The sequence below is a fragment of the Cyprinus carpio genome, chromosome A25 (assembly GCF_018340385.1).
Source record: "Cyprinus carpio isolate SPL01 chromosome A25, ASM1834038v1, whole genome shotgun sequence".
Taxonomy (NCBI): Eukaryota; Metazoa; Chordata; class Actinopteri; order Cypriniformes; family Cyprinidae; genus Cyprinus; species Cyprinus carpio.
The window spans coordinates 5,068,604-5,087,977 of NC_056596.1; the positions used below are offsets into that span (position 1 = coordinate 5,068,604).

The 19,374-nt window shown below is 39.6% G+C and overlaps 1 protein-coding gene across 1 annotated transcript in view; it reads left to right on the forward strand.

The window, feature by feature from the left end:
• The window catches only part of LOC109086696 (mucin-2-like), a 37,538-nt gene extending 18,457 nt beyond the window's left edge, over window positions 1-19,081 (forward strand). Inside the window, exons 26-27 of the mRNA XM_042715906.1 lie at window positions 8,928-10,540; window positions 18,977-19,081. Coding sequence (XP_042571840.1) covers window positions 8,928-10,540; window positions 18,977-19,081 — 1,718 coding nt within the window. The remainder of the gene's footprint in view (window positions 1-8,927; window positions 10,541-18,976) is intronic.
• Window positions 19,082-19,374: the final 293 nt, after the last annotated feature.

A 19,374-nucleotide genomic window follows, 5' to 3' on the forward strand; every position in this document is an offset into this window, starting at 1 on the left:
AAGCCACAGAATATTTTGAGACCAGTTTCAATTGCAATAGGCTAATGCAGTAAAAAGTTATTAGCATTTTTATAAATGTAATTATTAATGGTTAATGAATGATTTATTACTCTTGACCAATAGGTGGCGCTGTTACCAAATTGACGTGGCATGGTCAGTGTGAGGTGACAATGATACATACAAAGTTTGGTGCAAATATGTCAAAGCTTTGCAGAGATATAGCCTCAGAATTATTTTGGCACCATGCCTAAAATTTGTAACAGTGCTGTATGAAAATGTTATGACTCGATTTTGGTGAAAATCAGACCAACAGTTGAGGAGGAGTTAGAAAAAGTAGGATTTTAACATAAATCAAAATGGCGGACAGGGAGTTCAGATTTCCTACTAAAAAATTGACATGTCTTTTGTCGGCATGACCTAAGGAATATTTTGTGACCAGTTTCATTACAATAGCCTAATGCAATCAAAAGTTATTAGCATTTTTGGAAATTTCATAATTAAAGGTTAATGAATGGTTTATTACTCTTTGCCAATAAGTGGCACTGTTACCAAATTGATGTGCCATGATCAGTGTGAGGTGACAATGGCACATACAAGGTTTGGTGTAAATATTTCAAACCTTTGCAGAGATACAGCCCTCAGATGCAGTTTGGCATCTTTCCAGCAAATTCATTCATGTGCTTAACGATAACCGTTGCATGTATCAACAAGAAATCCATAACTTTTTGCAAGCTTTGTCTGAAGATGATCCAAGCCAAATTTGGTGAAAATCAGACCAACGATCTAGGAGGAGTTCGAAAAAGTAGGATGTCAACATGAATCAAAATGGTGGACAGGAAGTTCAGCCAATATTGGTAAAATTGGTATAGGTGTTCTCATCATGATCCAAGGAATCTATCAAAATCAGTCTGATTACAATAGGTTAATGTAAGCAAAAGTTATTAGCATTTTTCTACATTTCATCATAACTTGACCACAAGGTGGCGCTTCCCCCAAAATTTTTGAGTTCCATGAGGGTATAGAACTGAAGATTTTTGTAATTAGTTTTGTAAAAATACGCTAATGCGTTCGTAAAATACAGCATTTTAGAACATAATTCAAAATGGCTGATGCCCAAAATGGCATGCTCGCATCGTTCACAGTCTGGTTATTAGCAGAGAACACAGAGGAGATGGTCCTCACTGCAGAACATAAGATCCAGGGGACATGGTTAGCCAGATAAAACTCCTCCCACCTTTCATATACCTAAACATATCCATCTCCACCCCCTGATTCCTAAACCTACCCATCTCCGCCCCTAAACCTACCCATATCATAGAGCTCCGCCCCTAAACCTAAACCCCCTGGGTCTTGTGTTTTGCAGTGAAGGGCTATTTCCGGCCATTCCCGCAGGTTGTATGCTTATAACGCGATGACGGAATGTATCATTTGCACGTGCTTTTAAGTCTTGAGAACTCTCTCGCTCGCGATAAGGAGAGTTACAGCTTTTAATAGTTATTAAGGTAGTTTGCGAATGTGATATTGATTTAAAACAACAGTTCAATAAACTCTATTTCTTTAGGATTTGCTCTATTTCTTCAAAGAAAATAGTTCAATATATAGTAACAGCTCAGCTGCTTCACATCTCTAAAAGCAAACAAAGCTGAGTTTCATTCATTCAGTAAAAGTGTGTTTTTGGAGAATCTAGTGAGTCAGTGATTCATGATTACCCATTCATAATGACAGTCACTTGCTTCATTCCTGAATGAATCAGCCATTTGAATGAATCAATTGAATGAATGATTCAGTGATAAAATCAGTTACTTGATGCCACCTGCAGGCGGATTTAGTTTCATTTTTAGCATATAATTTCAGTTAAGTCATTTAATATTTCTGTAATCAAAAATTTATTTCTAAAACATCAATCTCCATATAAATGTATGAATTTAATTGCACTCATGCCACCTCTGAGCCTCGTTAAATGTCTGAAAATGTACCTACAAGCCACTTTTGTGTTCTGTGCCACCGCTGTAGTACAAATACATTTTTTATTAATGCTAATTAATGCTAATTATGATTGGTAACTTATTTGTCATATTCTACTTCTCCTTATATTGTTTTAAATAGAAATTTTAAAAAGCTTATAAACATACATTTTTGAATTTTAACAAAAGAAACTAGCCCTGTAAGTCTCTCTGAGGAGTCAAATGTCACCTCATATTAGGAAGGATAATTTTTGATCAGAATTTTTGATTATTAATCAGAAGGTGCTCCTAAATTTTTTAAGTTAGGAGGACAAGTGCTACTAAAAAGAAAAGTAAGCATAGAGCCATGTGTAATAGTATATTAGATCTGTGCATGAGGTCTTAAAAAGACAGCAGCCTAAATAAACCTCCTGCTGTCTTTCATAATACGGTGAAGACTACCCAGTGTTGTTTACAGTTGAATAGATTATAGTTAGACCTAACTGAAAAAAATAAAGTACTGTTAATTTAATTTGTATCTTTTTATTGTTTTTGTTTAAGCTATTGATTGCTGTTAATTTATTTGTTCTTTTTTAAATATTTACTATTTACTTGCCTTTTTTAGTTAAAATAAATTCAATTCTGAGTGCACGTGATTCTTGGGTGGGGAGGGGGTGTGGTCCATGGGAAATAATCCTGCCATTACAGCTGGAAAAAATCCTCAGAAAAAGAACTGCACATTAATAAAATGTGAAAAATGTCATTACAAAGGTAAAAAGAAATTGCCTCTGTAAATCACTTTGAGAAATTTTTATTATTGATCAGAAGGTGCTCCTTAAGTTTTTAAATTAACATTTTTAAAAAAAGAAAAAAACTGCTCAAACTGGGTGTGTGACATGTATGGCTACGGAATGGGGTTTGGCTGAGGAAAAATTTTCAGTCAAAATTTTTTTTAGTGGGGCCTAGACAGCGAGTTTGAATGATCACTCCCATCTCGTGTGCAAATTTAACCCTATTCGTTTTTTCCGCTGTCCCTGTTCCGCTTTAACCACTCCTCGTTGTTGGCTGCGCCCTTTTTTTGTGCTTGTAATCAGCAAGGCAATGCGTCACAGTATATTGTTGTATTGATATTCTGAGCACAGCCCTATTTAAAGCCTTGTTCCATGTGCACCTTTTATAATTTGACTGCCCTTCCAAAGGACTCAACGCAAAAGTGCAACAAGCATGAGTGAACAAAAAAACAACCTTGTGAAAGGTCATGCACATTGAGTGCGCCAGACTCCATTTTGCCTTGAGGCGTGCACAACATTTTTTGTAATTTTGCCTTTCTATTCATTTTTTTTTTTCCTGTAATTTTGTGCACGGCTCCACCTCGGAAGATGCACGGGTTCAAGGTGACTCTGGCCAAGGTGGCACATCTTTATCCTCATCTTTATGAATTGGAAGAAGCTTGATGTGATGTTGAAACTCCATCAGGTGCTTTTTGACTGTTTGAGAGACAAAATACAATTTATTGCATATGTCATCCAAAAGGCTTTTAAAATTGAAATGTGTTTTATTTTTTTCGTAAATAAAGTTTAGCCTATTAGTTAAAATTAGTAACGAATTAAAAATAAATTAACAAAATTTTCTTAAATTTTTTTAACATAAAAACAACATAAAAACCTATTTTAATTCTATTTTTAATTCTTTATACCATTGGTATCCCATTCATCACTGTCATTGCAAATATACACGATCACTATAAACTGGCGTGACAGACAGTGATTAACCTCATGCTTTTGTCTCCACACATAAAGATATATGCATAGATGGACAAACATAATTGCCTAATTTTGTAAATGTGACCTTTTGCATTTAGCTCCTAGTTTGTGCTTGTCTAAAATTTAAATTTCATTTACAAAATGAGCCTACAATTAGGCCTGTCATTAACGAATATTTTGGAAATCGAATATTCTGACGATTAATTGAGTAAGATAATTTTTTGTAGTAATAAAAATATACCTAAGTGAACAATAGACTTTAAAAATGTGACCTTAAAACACATAAAAAAATAGCAATGAGGCAATAATCATTGGTTCAAATGAAATATCAAAAGCTAGTAATCATATGGTTTTATTGAACAAAACAGTTAAAATACATAATGTAATAAAACATAATCATACCTTAACATAAACAGTTTAACTTAACATAAACAATATAATCATTACTATAATCATATGAACATTATGTATTATGTCAAATGCCTGCAGAGGGTGCCAACGGCCTGAACATTGTTTTTACATTTTACATCATGATCTAATACTTGTTTAATATGGACTAAACATTTAATTCAAATGTCCACTTAATCTGTAATATTTGACCACTTTTGTCATTTGTTGACATCAAAGCATGCAAACTCAGTGCAAGGGTTTAAACTTATTTTTAAATCATGATGAACAGTTAAAATATTTAGAAGATAATTATGTAATTCTCCTGTGCTGACATAGGTTTATAAATTATTTCCCTTATAAATCTAATAGAATGGTGCACGTTGTTCCCAGATGAACGTTATTTCATTAGATTCACAGCAAATGCAAAGATGGAGTCTGATGATCTGTGCATGTAAATGCTAACTGTTTGTGTGGAGCGGCATTTGCTGTGAACAGCGCCACTCTGAGATGCACGTGTACCTGCAGCACATATATTTATTTAATTGAATCACAGCCCTTGTGAATTCACAATAGCACTTCACTTTATTATTTAAATGGTTTTAATATTTTGTGCAGTCTTAGAAAACAGTGTAATAATGCTTTTCTTGGATTCTTGTCTATGAAATGTGCCACATTTGGTATTTTGCTGGTTAATCAACACAGGCAAAATGCATTCAAGGATTTTATTTATAAGTACTAGAGTACTCAAATTTAACTGAGGAATCGTGACTAGGGCTGTGCGATTAATCGAAATCGTCATAAAATCACGATTTGAGCGTGCGCAATTTCTAAATAGCTTTACACTCACCTAAAGGATTATTAGGAACACCTGTTCAATTTCTCATTAATGCAATTATTTAATTAACCAATCACATGGCAGTTGCTTCAATGCATTTAGGGGTGTGGTCCTGGTCAAGACAATCTCCTGAACTCCAAACTGAATGTCAGAATATGAAAGAAAGGTGATTTAAGCAATTTTGAGCGTGGCATGGTTGTTGGTGCCAGACGGGCCGGTCTGAGTATTTCACTATCTGCTCAGTTACTGGGATTTTCACACACAACCATTTCTAGGGTTTACAAAGAATGGTGTGAAAAGGGAAAAACATCCAGTATGCGGCAGTCCTGTGGGCGAAATTGCCTTGTTGATGCTAGAGGTCAGAGGAGAATGGGCCGACTGATTCAAGCTGATAGTAGAGCAACTTTGACTGAAATAACCACTCGTTACAACCGAGGTATGCAGCAAAACATTTGTGAAGCCACAACACGCACAACCTTGAGGCGGATGGGCTACAACAGCAGAAGACCCCCCACTGGGTACCACTCATCTCCACTACAAATAGGAAAAAGAGGCTACAATTTTGCACGAGCTCACCAAAATTGGACAGTTGAAGACTGGAAAAATGTTGTCTGGTCTGATGAGTCTCGATTTCTGTTGAGACATTCAGATGGTAGAGTCAGAATTTGGCGTAAACAGAATGAGAACATGGATCCATCATGCCTTGTTACCACTGTGCAGGCTGCTGGTGGTGGTGTAATGGTGTGGGGGATGTTTTCTTGGGACACTTTAGGCCCCTTAGTGCCAATTAGGCATCGTTTAAATGCCACGGCCTACCTGAGCATTGTTTCTGACCATGTCCATCCCTTTATGACCACCATGTACCCATCCTCTGATGGCTACTTCCAGCAGGATAATGCACCATGTCACAAAGCTTGAATCATTTCAAATTGGTTTCTGAACATGACAATGAGTTCACTGTACTAAAATGGCCCCCACAGTCACCAGATCTCAACCCAATAGAGCATCTTTGGGATGTGGAGGAATGGGAGCTTCTTGCCCTGGATGTGCATCCCACAAATCTCCATCAACTGCAAGATGCTATCCTAACAATATGGGCCAACATTTCTAAAGAATGCTTTCAGCACCTTGTTGAATCAATGCCACGTAGAATTAAGGCAGTTCTGAAGGCGAAAGGGGGTCAAACACAGTATTAGTATGGTGTTCCTAATAATCCTTAAGGTGAGTTTATAGCATGATTTTCCGCAGTCCCGACCTCCCGCAGCATGCTGTCCGATCCAATCAGAATGCAGCGCACCTAAGTGGAGCACGAGAACAGAACAGACTGGGCATATGCCTAACACCAGGTTCACACACTCTGTCCGTGATGCGTATTTTTTCCGAGCCCATGTTAATGGATCAGAGCTTCACACTGCACACGGTAAAAGACGTGAACAGAAAAGGTTAGAAATCAAGAGGTGGGAAAAGAATGAATATCTAGCGCATGAGCATAGAGAGAGACGTGAGTGAGTGAGTGAGTGAGTGAGTGGGAGGAGATATGTTTTAATTTCGCGCATTCTCTCCGGACGAGAGCAGTGTGTATCTGAGCATGCATGTCTGGTTTTGTGACAAAGCAAAGGAAATCTGTGTGCGAGCGGAGAGATTCGCGCTTGCGCATTATTTTAATGTGCTTTCGCGTTACAATAACGCGCTCTCGCTGCTGCTTCTGCACCACATACACATACTGTATACGCACTGCAAACGGAGAACGTGTGAACCTTGGCCAATAAATATATTTCAGCACCTGAGGCACCGCCACAATGAGCTCTATGACCAATGCATGGCAAAAAAAAAAAAAAAAAACCTTGGACATTTTATTTTATTTATTTATTTTTTTGCCATATGTCTAGACATTTTGTTTGACATCTTTACTTAGTGATTATTTTGACTTATGTCTATTCTAGAGCCATGTTACAACTTTTTTTAAAGCTCTCATTGGTTTTCTTTTGGAAATATGTTTCAAATTTATACTGAATGCATTTATGACTGTAAAGCATGTCTGTGTGTGTCAAAATCGTGATTAAAATCGTGATAGGTTTTTTTTTGTCCACATCGCACAGCCCTAATCCTGACAACCCTACAGTACCTACAATAGCAGAAATTAGTCTTTTTAGTGAAAGTAAAGGTCCATGTGTAATAAATTTGTTAATGAAATTAAGGGGCCCTATCATACACCCGGTGAAATGCAGCGCAAGGCACAGCGCAAGTGTTTTTGCTAGTTTCAGCCCGACGCAGTTCTCATTTCCCCGTCATGCGGCGGGTTGTTTAAATAGCAAAGGCATTTGCGCCCATTTGTGCGCCCATGGGCGTGCTGGTCTTAAAAAGAGGTGTTATCAAGCACATTGTTGGCGCGTTGCTATTTTGAGGTACCTAAAAAAAGACTGCGCCATAGACCAACTCAAACCTGGTCTAAAGTCTGGCGCAATATTTTTTCTTTGTTTTTTAAGGAGTGCGTTAGTATAGGCAGGTCCACAGCGTGCATACACGCTGTTTATTACACACACAGGGACGCACAGCAGCAAACAAACTTGCCAAATATTAAAAGTTTAAGGATTACAATGTAAAATAATATTATTGTGTAGGACATAAATATAAAAATGCCTACATGTCATAACGGATAGTCATCGCATGTATCAGAATTAGGCTACGAGCACGAGCAGCTCCTCTCTGGAGACGCGTTCTTTCCTTGCGCTTGGAAATTACATTTCATTTTGCATGTAATGCTTGATAAGGTAAATACATTACATTTTGCATGTAATGCTTGATAAGGCAGCGTTTGTGAGCTCAGCGCTGTTTTGCAGCCATTACCGGAGAATCCTGTATCTCTCCCGCTCTTAAAGCGCCTCCTGCTGGCAGAAAATGAATTTGCATATATATGTCTATATGGGGGCGGGGCAGTGCCACCACAAATAGAGTTTAAGGCTGTGGGAAACACTAAAATAAAAGTTCATTTTTACATAAAGGCATTGTGCTAGAAATATTACTACTATTTAGTAGAATGTATGTGATACTGCTACTACTGTTGAAAAAACTAATAAAACTTTTTTTTTTAAAGAATAAATCACACAATATTTCTTCCATGTTTTAATTTTAATAGCAAATCCCCTTTATTTAACAAAAAATAAAATGTGTTTAAATTTCATTAATTAAAAGACAAATTAAATTTGGGTGAAACTTGTTTACTGTTTCTCATAATTTTATTACTTGTAGAAAAACTTTAAACAAATAAATAAGTATAAAGAATGGCATTGGTTTTATTTTTAGTGATAAAAAGTGTTTTGTTTTTTTAATTAGCATGTTTTTGTGTTTTGCTTTGGTACCGAAATTGGTACGAGAACCGTGGATTTTCATTGGTATCGGTACTGAATACTGAAATTTTGGTACCGTGACAACACTACAAAGCACCATAAGTATCTTGCTGTGTACAGACAATTTGATTGTTTGACAGACAGATGAATAAGCCCAGAATATAAATGTGAAGTGTAAGTTTTATTTTGAGCAAGAGTAAGATTTTAGATTTAGGGTTAGGGTATAGGGTATTTTAGATTATAAGAGTAAGATTTCCTTTTATAGGTTTCTTTAATTGCTCTAAAATGACAAATATGGCATTCTATGGATTAGGGCAGTTTGTCAGTTGGCAATATTTATAACAAGCAGTGTTTGGAAGGAAATTAGGTTCTTCTTACAGGATACATTAAGATATTAAGGGGAAAAGGCAGTGAAATTGTTTTTCAAGATTGTCATGTTTATGGTCATTATTATAGGACTGTTTAGAAATATTTATAAACCTTAACATTTCAATAAAATGTCATTTTATTATTAGTAAGAAGATAAATCAAAATAATAGTAATCTATCTTGCCATTATTTCAAAAAATATTTTGTGATCATGATCCACCAGTTAAAAACTGATGATGTATGTGCAACTTCATTATTTATGTATTTACATATTTTTGCAGGATGTTATCCAAAATGTCCAGAGGATAAGCCTATTTTTGATGAGAAAAATCAGATATGTGTGGAGAAATGTATACTAACAACAACACCAAAACCTACCACATTACCTACCCCTACACCAACAACTACAACAAAGTCAACTACAACATCAAAACCTACCACACCATCTACCCCTACACCGACAGCTACCACGAAGTCTACTACAACAACATCAAAACCTACCACACCATCTACCCCTACACCGACAATTACAACAAAGTCTACTACAACAACATCAAAACCTACCATTCCATCTTCCCCTACACCGACAGCTACCACGAAGTCTACTACAAAAACATCAAAACCTACCATTCCATCTTCCCCTACACCGACAATTACAACAAAGTCTACTACAACACCATCAGAACCTACCAGACCATCTACTCCTACACCGACAACTACCACAAAGTCTACTACAAAAACATCAAAACCTACCACACCATCTACCCCTACACCGACAATTACAACAAAGTCTACTACAACAACATCAAAACCTACCACACCATCTACCCCTACACCGACAGTTACCACAAAGTCTACTACAACAACAACATCAAAACCTACCACAACATCTACCCCTACACCGACAGCTGCCACAAAGTCTACTACTACAACACCAAAACCTACCACACCATCTTCCCCTATAACAACAACTATCACATTTTCATCAACATCAACTAAGTCTACGACATCATGTATTATATGCTGGTGGTCTGACTGGTTTAATGTATCTAATCCTGCATTAGAAAGAGGGAATGACTTGGAGACTTATAAAAACATTGCAAAAAGTGGAAAAGAAATCTGTGAAGACCCAATAGATATCGAATGTAGGGCTGTGAGCAAACCTGACATGAGTTTTGAAGATTTTATTCATGACTCAAAACAAGTTGCCCAGTGCAATGTTTCATTTGGATTGGAGTGTAAGAAAGATCAACAGACTGACCGCCCCTATAAATGTTTGGACTATAAAATACGTGTCTACTGCTGTATTCCTTGTTCATCTACCCCTGCCTCAACAACTACAACAAAGTCTCAGACAACAACATCAAAACCTACCACACCATCTACCCCTACACCGACAGCTAACACAAAGTCTACTACAACAACATCAAAACCTACCACACCATCTACCCCTACACCGACAATTACAACAAAGTCTACTCCAACATCAAAACCTACCACACCATCTTCCCCTACACCGACAACTACCACAAAGTCTACTACAACAACATCAAAATCTACCACACCATCTTCCACTACACCGACAACTACCACAATGTCTACTACAAAAACATCAAAACCTACCATTCCATTTTCCCCTACACCAGCAACTACCACGAAGTCTACTACAAAAACATCAAAACCTACCACACCATCTACCCCTACACCGACAATTACATCAAAGTCTAGTACAACAACATCAAAACCTACCACACCATCTACCCCTACACCGACAATTACAACAAAGTCTACTACAACAACATCAAAACCCTACGCCGACAGCTACCACAAAGTCTACTTCAACAACATCAAAACCTACCATTCCATCTTCCTCTACACCGACAACTACCACGAAGTCTACTACAACAACAATTACATCAAAACCTACCACACCATCTACTCAACAACCAAAAACTACCACACCATCTACTCCTACACCGACAGTTACCACGAAGTCTACTTCAACAACATCAAAGCCTACCATTCCATCTTCCCCTACACCGACAACTTCCACGAAGTCTACTACAACAACATCAAAACCTACCACACCATAAAACCATCTACCCTACACCGCCGACAATTACAACAAAGTCTACTACAACAACATCAAAACCTACCATTCCATCTTCCCCTACACCGACAATTACAACAAAGTCTACTACAACACCATCAGAACCTACCAGACCATCTACTCCTACACCGACAGCTACCACAAAGTCTACTACAACAACATCAAAACCTACCACACCATCTACCCCTACACCGACAATTACAACAAAGTCTACTACAACAACATCAAAACCTACCACTCCATCTTCCCCTACACCGACAACTACCACAAAGTCTACTACAACAACATCAAAACCTACCACTCCATCTTCCCCTACACCGACAGCTACCACGAAGTCTACTACAACAACATCAAAACCTACCATTCCATCTTCCCCTACACCGACAATTACAACAAAGTCTACTACAACACCATCAGAACCTACCAGACATCTACTCTCCTACACCGACAAACTACCACAAAGTCTACTACAAAAAACATCAAAACCTACCACACCATCTACCCCTACCCCTACACCGACAACTACCATGAAGTCTACTACAACAACATCAAAACCTACCACACCATCTTCCCCTACACCGACAACTACCACGAAGTCTACTACAACAACAACAACATCAAAACCTACCACACCATCTTCCCCTACAACCCGACAACTACCACGAAGTCTACTACAACAACATCAAAACCTACCACACCATCTACTCCTACGCCGACAGCTACCACAAAGTCTGCTTCAACAACATCAAAACCTACCATTCCATCTTCCTCTACACCGACAACTACCACGAAGTCTACTACAACAACAATTACATCAAAACCTACCACACCATCTACTCCTACACCGACAGTTACCACGAAGTCTACTACAACAACATCAAAACCTACCATTCCATCTTCCCCTACACCGACAACTACCACGAAGTCTACCACAACAACATCAAAACCTACCACACCATCTTCCCCTACACATCTTCTTCCCCTACACCGACAACTACCACGAAGTCTACTACAACAACAACAACATCAAAACCTACCACACCATCTACCCCTACACCGACAATTACAACAAAGTCTACTACAACAACATCAGAACCTACCACACAATATTCCCCTACACCGACAGCTACCACAAAGTCTACTACAACAACAGCAAAAACTTCCACATCATCTTCCTATACAATGACAACAATACAGTCTGGATCAACAAGTGCAGCATTAAGTGTACATACTGGACAACCACGAACACAAACACAAAATCAAGTTAAAGATACTGCAACACCACAACCTACCACACAATATTCCCCTACACCGACAACTACCACGAAGTCTACTACAACAACAACAACATCAAAACCTACCACACCATCTACTCCTAAACCGACAGCTACCACAAAGTCTACCACAACAACATCAAAACCTACCACACCATCTTCCCCTCAACCGACAACTACCTCGAAGTCTACTACAACAACATCAAAACCTACCACACCATCTACCCCTAAACCGACAGCTACCACAAAGTCTACTACAGCAACATCAAAACCTACCACACCATCTACCCCTACACCGACAATTACAACAAAGTCTACTACAACAACATCAAAACCTACCATTCCATCTTCCCCTACACTGACAACTACCACAAAGTCTACTACAACAACAACAACATCAAAACCTACCACACCATCTTCCACTACACCGACATCTACCACCAAGTCTTCTACAACAACATCAAAACCTACCACACCCTCCACCCCTATATCGACAGCTACCACGAAGTCTACTACAACAACATCAAAACCTACCATTCCATCTTCCCTACACCGACAACTACCACAAAGTCTACTACAACAACATCAAAACCTACCACACCATCTTCCCCTACACCGACAACTACCACGAAGTCTACTACAACAACATCAAAACCTACCACACCATCTACCCCTACATCGACAACTACCACGAAGTCTACTACAACAACATCAAAACCTACCATTCCATCTACTCCTACACCGACAGCTACCACGAAGTCTACTACAACAACATCAAAACCTACCACACCATATACCCCTACACCGACAATTACAACTAAGTCTACTACAACAACACCAAAACCTACCACACAATATTCCCCTACACCGACAACTACCACGAAGTCTACTACAACAACAAAAACATCAAAACCTACCATTCCATCTTCCCCTACACCGACAACTACCACAAAGTCTACTACAACAACATCAAAACCTACCACACCATCTTCCCCTACACCGACAACTACCACGAAGTCTACTACAACAACAACAAAAACCTACCACACCATCTACCCCTACACCGACAATTACAACAAAAGTCTACTACAACAACATCAAAACCTACCATTCATCTTCCCCCTACACCGACAACTACCACAAAGTCTACTACAACAACATCAAAACCTACCACACCATCTACTCCTACACAGACAGCTACCACAAAGTCTACTACAACAACAACATCAAAACCTACCATTCCATCTTCCCCTACACCGACAACTACCACAAAGTCTACTACAACAAAAACAACATCAAAACCTACCACACCATCTACCCCTACACCGACAATTACAACAAAGTCTACTACAACAACATCAAAACCTACCAGACCCATCTACTCCTACACCGACAGCTACCACGAAGTCTACTACAAACAACATCAAAACCTACCACACCATCTACCCCTACACCGACAATTACAACAAAGTCTACTGCAACATCAAAACCTACCAGACCATCTTCCCCTACACCGACAACTACCACGAAGTCTACTACAACATCAAAACCTACCATTCCATCTTCCCCTACACCGACAACTACCACAAAGTCTACTACAACAACATCAAAACCTACCACACCATCTACCCCTACACTGACAATTACAACAAAGTCTACTACAACAACATCAAAACCTACCAGACCATCATCTTTACCCCTACACCGACAACTACCACGAAGTCTACTACAACATCAAAACCTACCATTCCATCTCCCCCTACACCGACAACTACCACAAAGTCTACTACAACAACAACAAAAACCCTACCACACCATCTACTCCTACACAGACAGCTACCACAAAGTCTACTAAAACAACAACATCAAAACCTACCAAACCCTCCACCCCTATATCGACAGCTAACACGAAGTCTACTACAACAACCTACCAGTACAAAACCTACCACACCATCTACCCCTAAAACACCGACAATTACAACAAACGTCTACTACAACAACATCAAAACCTACCATCCCATCTTCCCCTACACCGACAACTACCACAAAGTCTATAACAACAACATCAAAACCTACCACACACCATCTTCCCCTACACCGACAACTACCACGAAGTCTACTACAACAACATCAACACCTACCATTCCATCTACTCCTAAGTCTACTACAACAACATCAAAAACAACAAAAACAACATCAAAACCTACCACACCATCTACCCCTACACCGACAATTACAACAAAGTCTACTACAACAACATCAAAACCTACCAGACCCATCTTCCCCTACACCGACAACTACCACGAAGTCTACTACAACAACATCAAAACCTACCACACCATCTACTCGTACACCGACAACTACCACAAAGTCTACTACAACAACATCAAAACCTACCATTCCATCTTCCCCTACACCGACAACTACCACAAAGTCTACTACAACAACATCAAAACCTACCACACCATCTACTCCTACACAGACAGCTACCACAAAGTCTACACACAACAACAACATCAAAACCTACCATTCCATCTTCCCCTACACCGACAACTACCACAAAGTCTACTACAAAAACAAAAACATCAAAACATACCACACCAGCTACCCCTACACCGACAATTACAACAAAGTCTACTACAACAACATCAAAACCTACCAGACCATCTACTCCTACAACCGACAGCTACCCACGAAGTCTACTACAACAACATCAAAACCTACCACACCATCTACCCCTACACCGACAATTACAACAAAGTCTACTACAACAACATCAAAACCTACCAGACCATCTACTCCTACACCGACAGCTACCACGAAGTCTACTACAACAACATCAAAACCTACCACACCATCTACCCCTACACCGACAATTACAACAAAGTCTACTACAACAACATCAAAACCTACCAGACCATCTTCCCCTACACCGACAACTACCACGAAGTCTACTACAACAACATCAAAACCTACCATTCCATCTTCCCCTACACCGACAACTACCACAAAGTCTACTACAACAACATCAAAACCTACCACACCATCTTACCCCTACACCGACAACTACCACGAAGTCTACTAAAAACAACATCAAAACCTACCACACCATCTACCCCTACACCGACAATTACAACAAAGTCTACTACAACAACATCAAAACCTACCATTCCATCTTCCCCTACACTGACAACTACCACAAAGTCTACTACAAACAACATCAAAACCTACCACACCATCTACTCCTACACAGACAGCTACCACAAAGTCTACTACAACAACAACATCAAAACCTACCATTCCATCTTCCCCTACACCGACAACTACCACAAAGTCTACTACAACAACAACAACATCAAAACCTATCACACCATCTACCCCTACACCGACAATTACAACAAAGTCTACTACAACAACATCAAAACCTACCAGACCATCTACTCCTACACCGACAGCTACCACGAAGTCTACTACAACAACATCAAAACCTACCACACAATCTACCCCTACACCGACAATTACAACAAAGTCTACTGCAACATCAAAACCTACCAGACCATCTTCCCCTACACCGACAACTACCACAAAGTCTACTACAACAACAACAACATCAAAACCTACCACACCATCTACCCCTACACTGACAATTACAACAAAGTCTACTACAACAACATCAAAACCTACCAGACCATCTTCCCCTACACCGACAACTACCACGAAGTCTACTACAACATCAAAACCTACCATTCCATCTTCCCCTACACCGACAACTACCACAAAGTCTACTACAACAACATCAAAACCTACCACACCATCTACTCCTACACAGACAGCTACCACAAAGTCTACTAAAACAACAACATCAAAACCTACCACACCCTCCACCCCTATATCGACAGCTACCACGAAGTCTACTACAACAACATCAAAACCTACCACACCATCTACCCCTACACCGACAATTACAACAAAGTCTACTACAACATCAAAACCTACCATCCCATCTTCCCCTACACCGACAACTACCACAAAGTCTATAACAACAACATCAAAACCTACCACACCATCTTCCCCTACACCGACAACTACCACGAAGTCTACTACAACAACGTCAAAACCTACCATACCATCTACTCCTACACCGACAGCTACCACAAAGCCTACAACAACAACAACATCAAAACCTACCACACCATCTACCCCTACACCGACAATTACAACAAAGTCTACTACAACAACATCAAAACCTACCAGACCATCTTCCCCTACACCGACAACTACCACGAAGTCTACTACAACAACATCAAAACCTACCACACCATCTACTCCTACACCGACAGCTACAACAAAGCCTACTACAACAACAAAACCTACCACACCATCTTCCACTACACCGACATCTACCACCAAGTCTTCTACAACAACATCAAAACCTACCACACCCTCCACCCCTATATCGACAGCTACCACAAAGTCCACTACAACAACACCTAAATCTACCACACCGTCTTCCCCTACACCGACAACTACAAAGCTACACTACGACTGTCCAGAATGGGATATAAATGTACAATTTAATATACCTTCTTTTAATTTTTGTTTCAAGGGGTCATGAGATTCAGTTTCAGATTTTTGTATTGTTTCTTGAGGTTTCTTGCGGTCCTATATTTGTAAAAATCATAATTTCCATCCTCATTTTCACTCTCTGTGAAGACCACTCAATATAAAGGGGCGTGACCTCTTGCAGAAACTCATGTTAATGCCCACTGCTGCAATTGACTAAATTTATTGCACTGCATTACAGCATGTCATGTATTTTGATACTCAAGATGGCAAGTGCTGTGATAGAGACATATGTATGAACTAGAGTCAGAACCCAAGGCACTATTATTATTGTACTATTGTACTATGTACAATATTGATTATTACTTGTCATATAACAAGAGATTGCATGTATGTGGGCTACTGATTTTATTAGTAACACTCAAACAATGATACACTCATTGTGTTAATTGCATTAAACACTTTGCACTGCAGTACTGACAGCATGTTTAGAATAATTCACAGAACAGCCTGTTGTGAAATGTGAAGAACAAATGAAAACATTATCTTTCAGATACTCAGGCACGTCATTAAAAATAAACTTCAGCCGTGCATTTCTAATTCATAAATCTTTAGAAAGGCCATGCAAAGTCTTTGAAGGTGCAGTTTTTTTACATCCACTGACAGAATGTCTAAGTTTGACAGTCTTACTCGACATCGTTATCCAACAGCAATATTGCTCTTGTGATTGATGATTAGAAATGAGTTGTTCAGAACACACCTCTTTGATTACATACAATTACATATGATATACATGTTAAGGGGTGGGTCGAGGACAACACAGTTCTCCCAATTTCAAATCTGGGCATTTCAGAAGGGTTGAAAAGAATAATTAATATTTTAAACTGGGGAGTTAGTTTTGATTTCTGAAACTTGCAGTATGTTTTTATTGTATATAAATCTCTTCTAAGAGTAATCTCTTTAATGTGTTGATATCAAGAACATTTTGATTCTCCATTTCATGACCCCTTCAAATATATGTAATGTAATTACAATTTTTTCTACAGGAGAAATGTATCCATGGTCTATTTAAATATTCCAAGTAAATAACATAACTCTTCATTGCAATTTTACATGTTTCAGTCTTATTCTAGTACTTTTTTTTATTTTCACCAGACCAATGAGACCTTCCACTTGTGTGAATGCACAATGGCAAGGTGCGTAAAAGACAACATCATCGAAATTATCCCATTTGAATGCCCTCCACTGCAGAATATCACCTGTGAAAATGGAAAAAAACCAGTGCTGGTCTATGATAAGTACGGCTGCTGCAAATATTATGCATGTGACTGTGAGTAAACTGGTCTTCACAATCTTTATATCTGATTCTGTAATCATTGAAATGAATAGCAGTGATGTCCTTTTAAACCCAGTGCGCTTTATTTTAACTGTTATGCTTTCATGTTTCAAAAGTGCTTGAATTTTGAATATGTTCCTTGAAAATGCTTGTTTTTTTTTTTCTTTTAGAAAATCCACCGTTTTAAAATTATCACTTAATATTTTATATGCAGAAGCGGACTTACCCATCAGGCAAAGGTAGCCAACCACCTTTGGCCCCCAAATGCCAAGGGCCCCCTAAAATGTTTTTTATCTTCGAGATAATCTCTATATAGGTTCTCAATGCCCTGACTGGGCAAAGTAGTTGTAACTCCTGGTCTTCCTCCCAGGGGGAGTGCCGATAGAGTTATTACCTGTGCTCTCAACGGGGTGGAGAGCACCTTAGGTATATACCTGAGCCTTGGTTTCAGGGTGACCTTAGAGTCATTGGGCCCGAATTCCAGGCAAGAGGGGCTCACAGAGAGTGCCTGTAGATCTCCCATCCACTTTACCGATACTAGTGCCAGTAGCAGAACGGTTTTCAGCATCAGGGGATGTTCTTCCAGAGCAGGGCTACCAACAGAACCCTGTGTGCCCTTGTTCCCTGATTCGCCTGATTACCTGTGCGATCAGGGCGATCGGGGGAAATGCGTAAAGGAGGAGGCTAAGCCAGTTGTGGGCCAACAAGTCCATGTCCTTCGAGAAATAAGTTGGGCAGTGAGAGGTTGTCTCTTGAAGCAAATAAGTCAACCTCTGCCTTGCCAAAGATCTCCCAGATTTTCTGAACCGCTTGGGGGTGGAGCATTCACTCTTCTGAGGGGACATTGCTCTGAGACAGCATGTCTGCTCCTTGGTTCAACCTGCCTGGCATATGCGTCGCCCTCAGCAAACGCAAGTTGAGCTGAGCCCACTCTAGGAGGCACTTTACTAGAGTAAAGAGGTGCCTTGAGGAGAGTCCTCCCTGGCGTTTTATGTAGGACACTACCGTCATGCTGTCTGTTAGGACTAGGACATGGTGTCCCCTTAGGTCTGGCAAGAAGGTGCAAAGGCCCAAACACACTGCCAGCATTTCCAGGCAGTTGAACTGAACGGGGTGCTTTCCCGCAGATCAGGAAGACACCTGAGGCGCTGAGTCCAGCACTAACTTGGGCCGGGGTCCCTAACACTTTGGAAATGGGTAGCGTCTGGCAGAGGGGGAGCTTGTTGCATGGCCTGGGATGACTTCTGTGCAGCAGTGAAGCACTCTGCAAATCCCTTAACCGCAGGTCTGAAGAGGCCAGAAGGGGAGACCGGGGAGTCCAGGAATGGGACTTAGTTTGGATCCTTAATGTCCATTAAGGTCAACCATAAATGACGCACAAGCACCACTAAGCTGGCATCGACCTACTGATCGGCTGGGCCTTGTTCTTGGTGGTGCATAAAGCC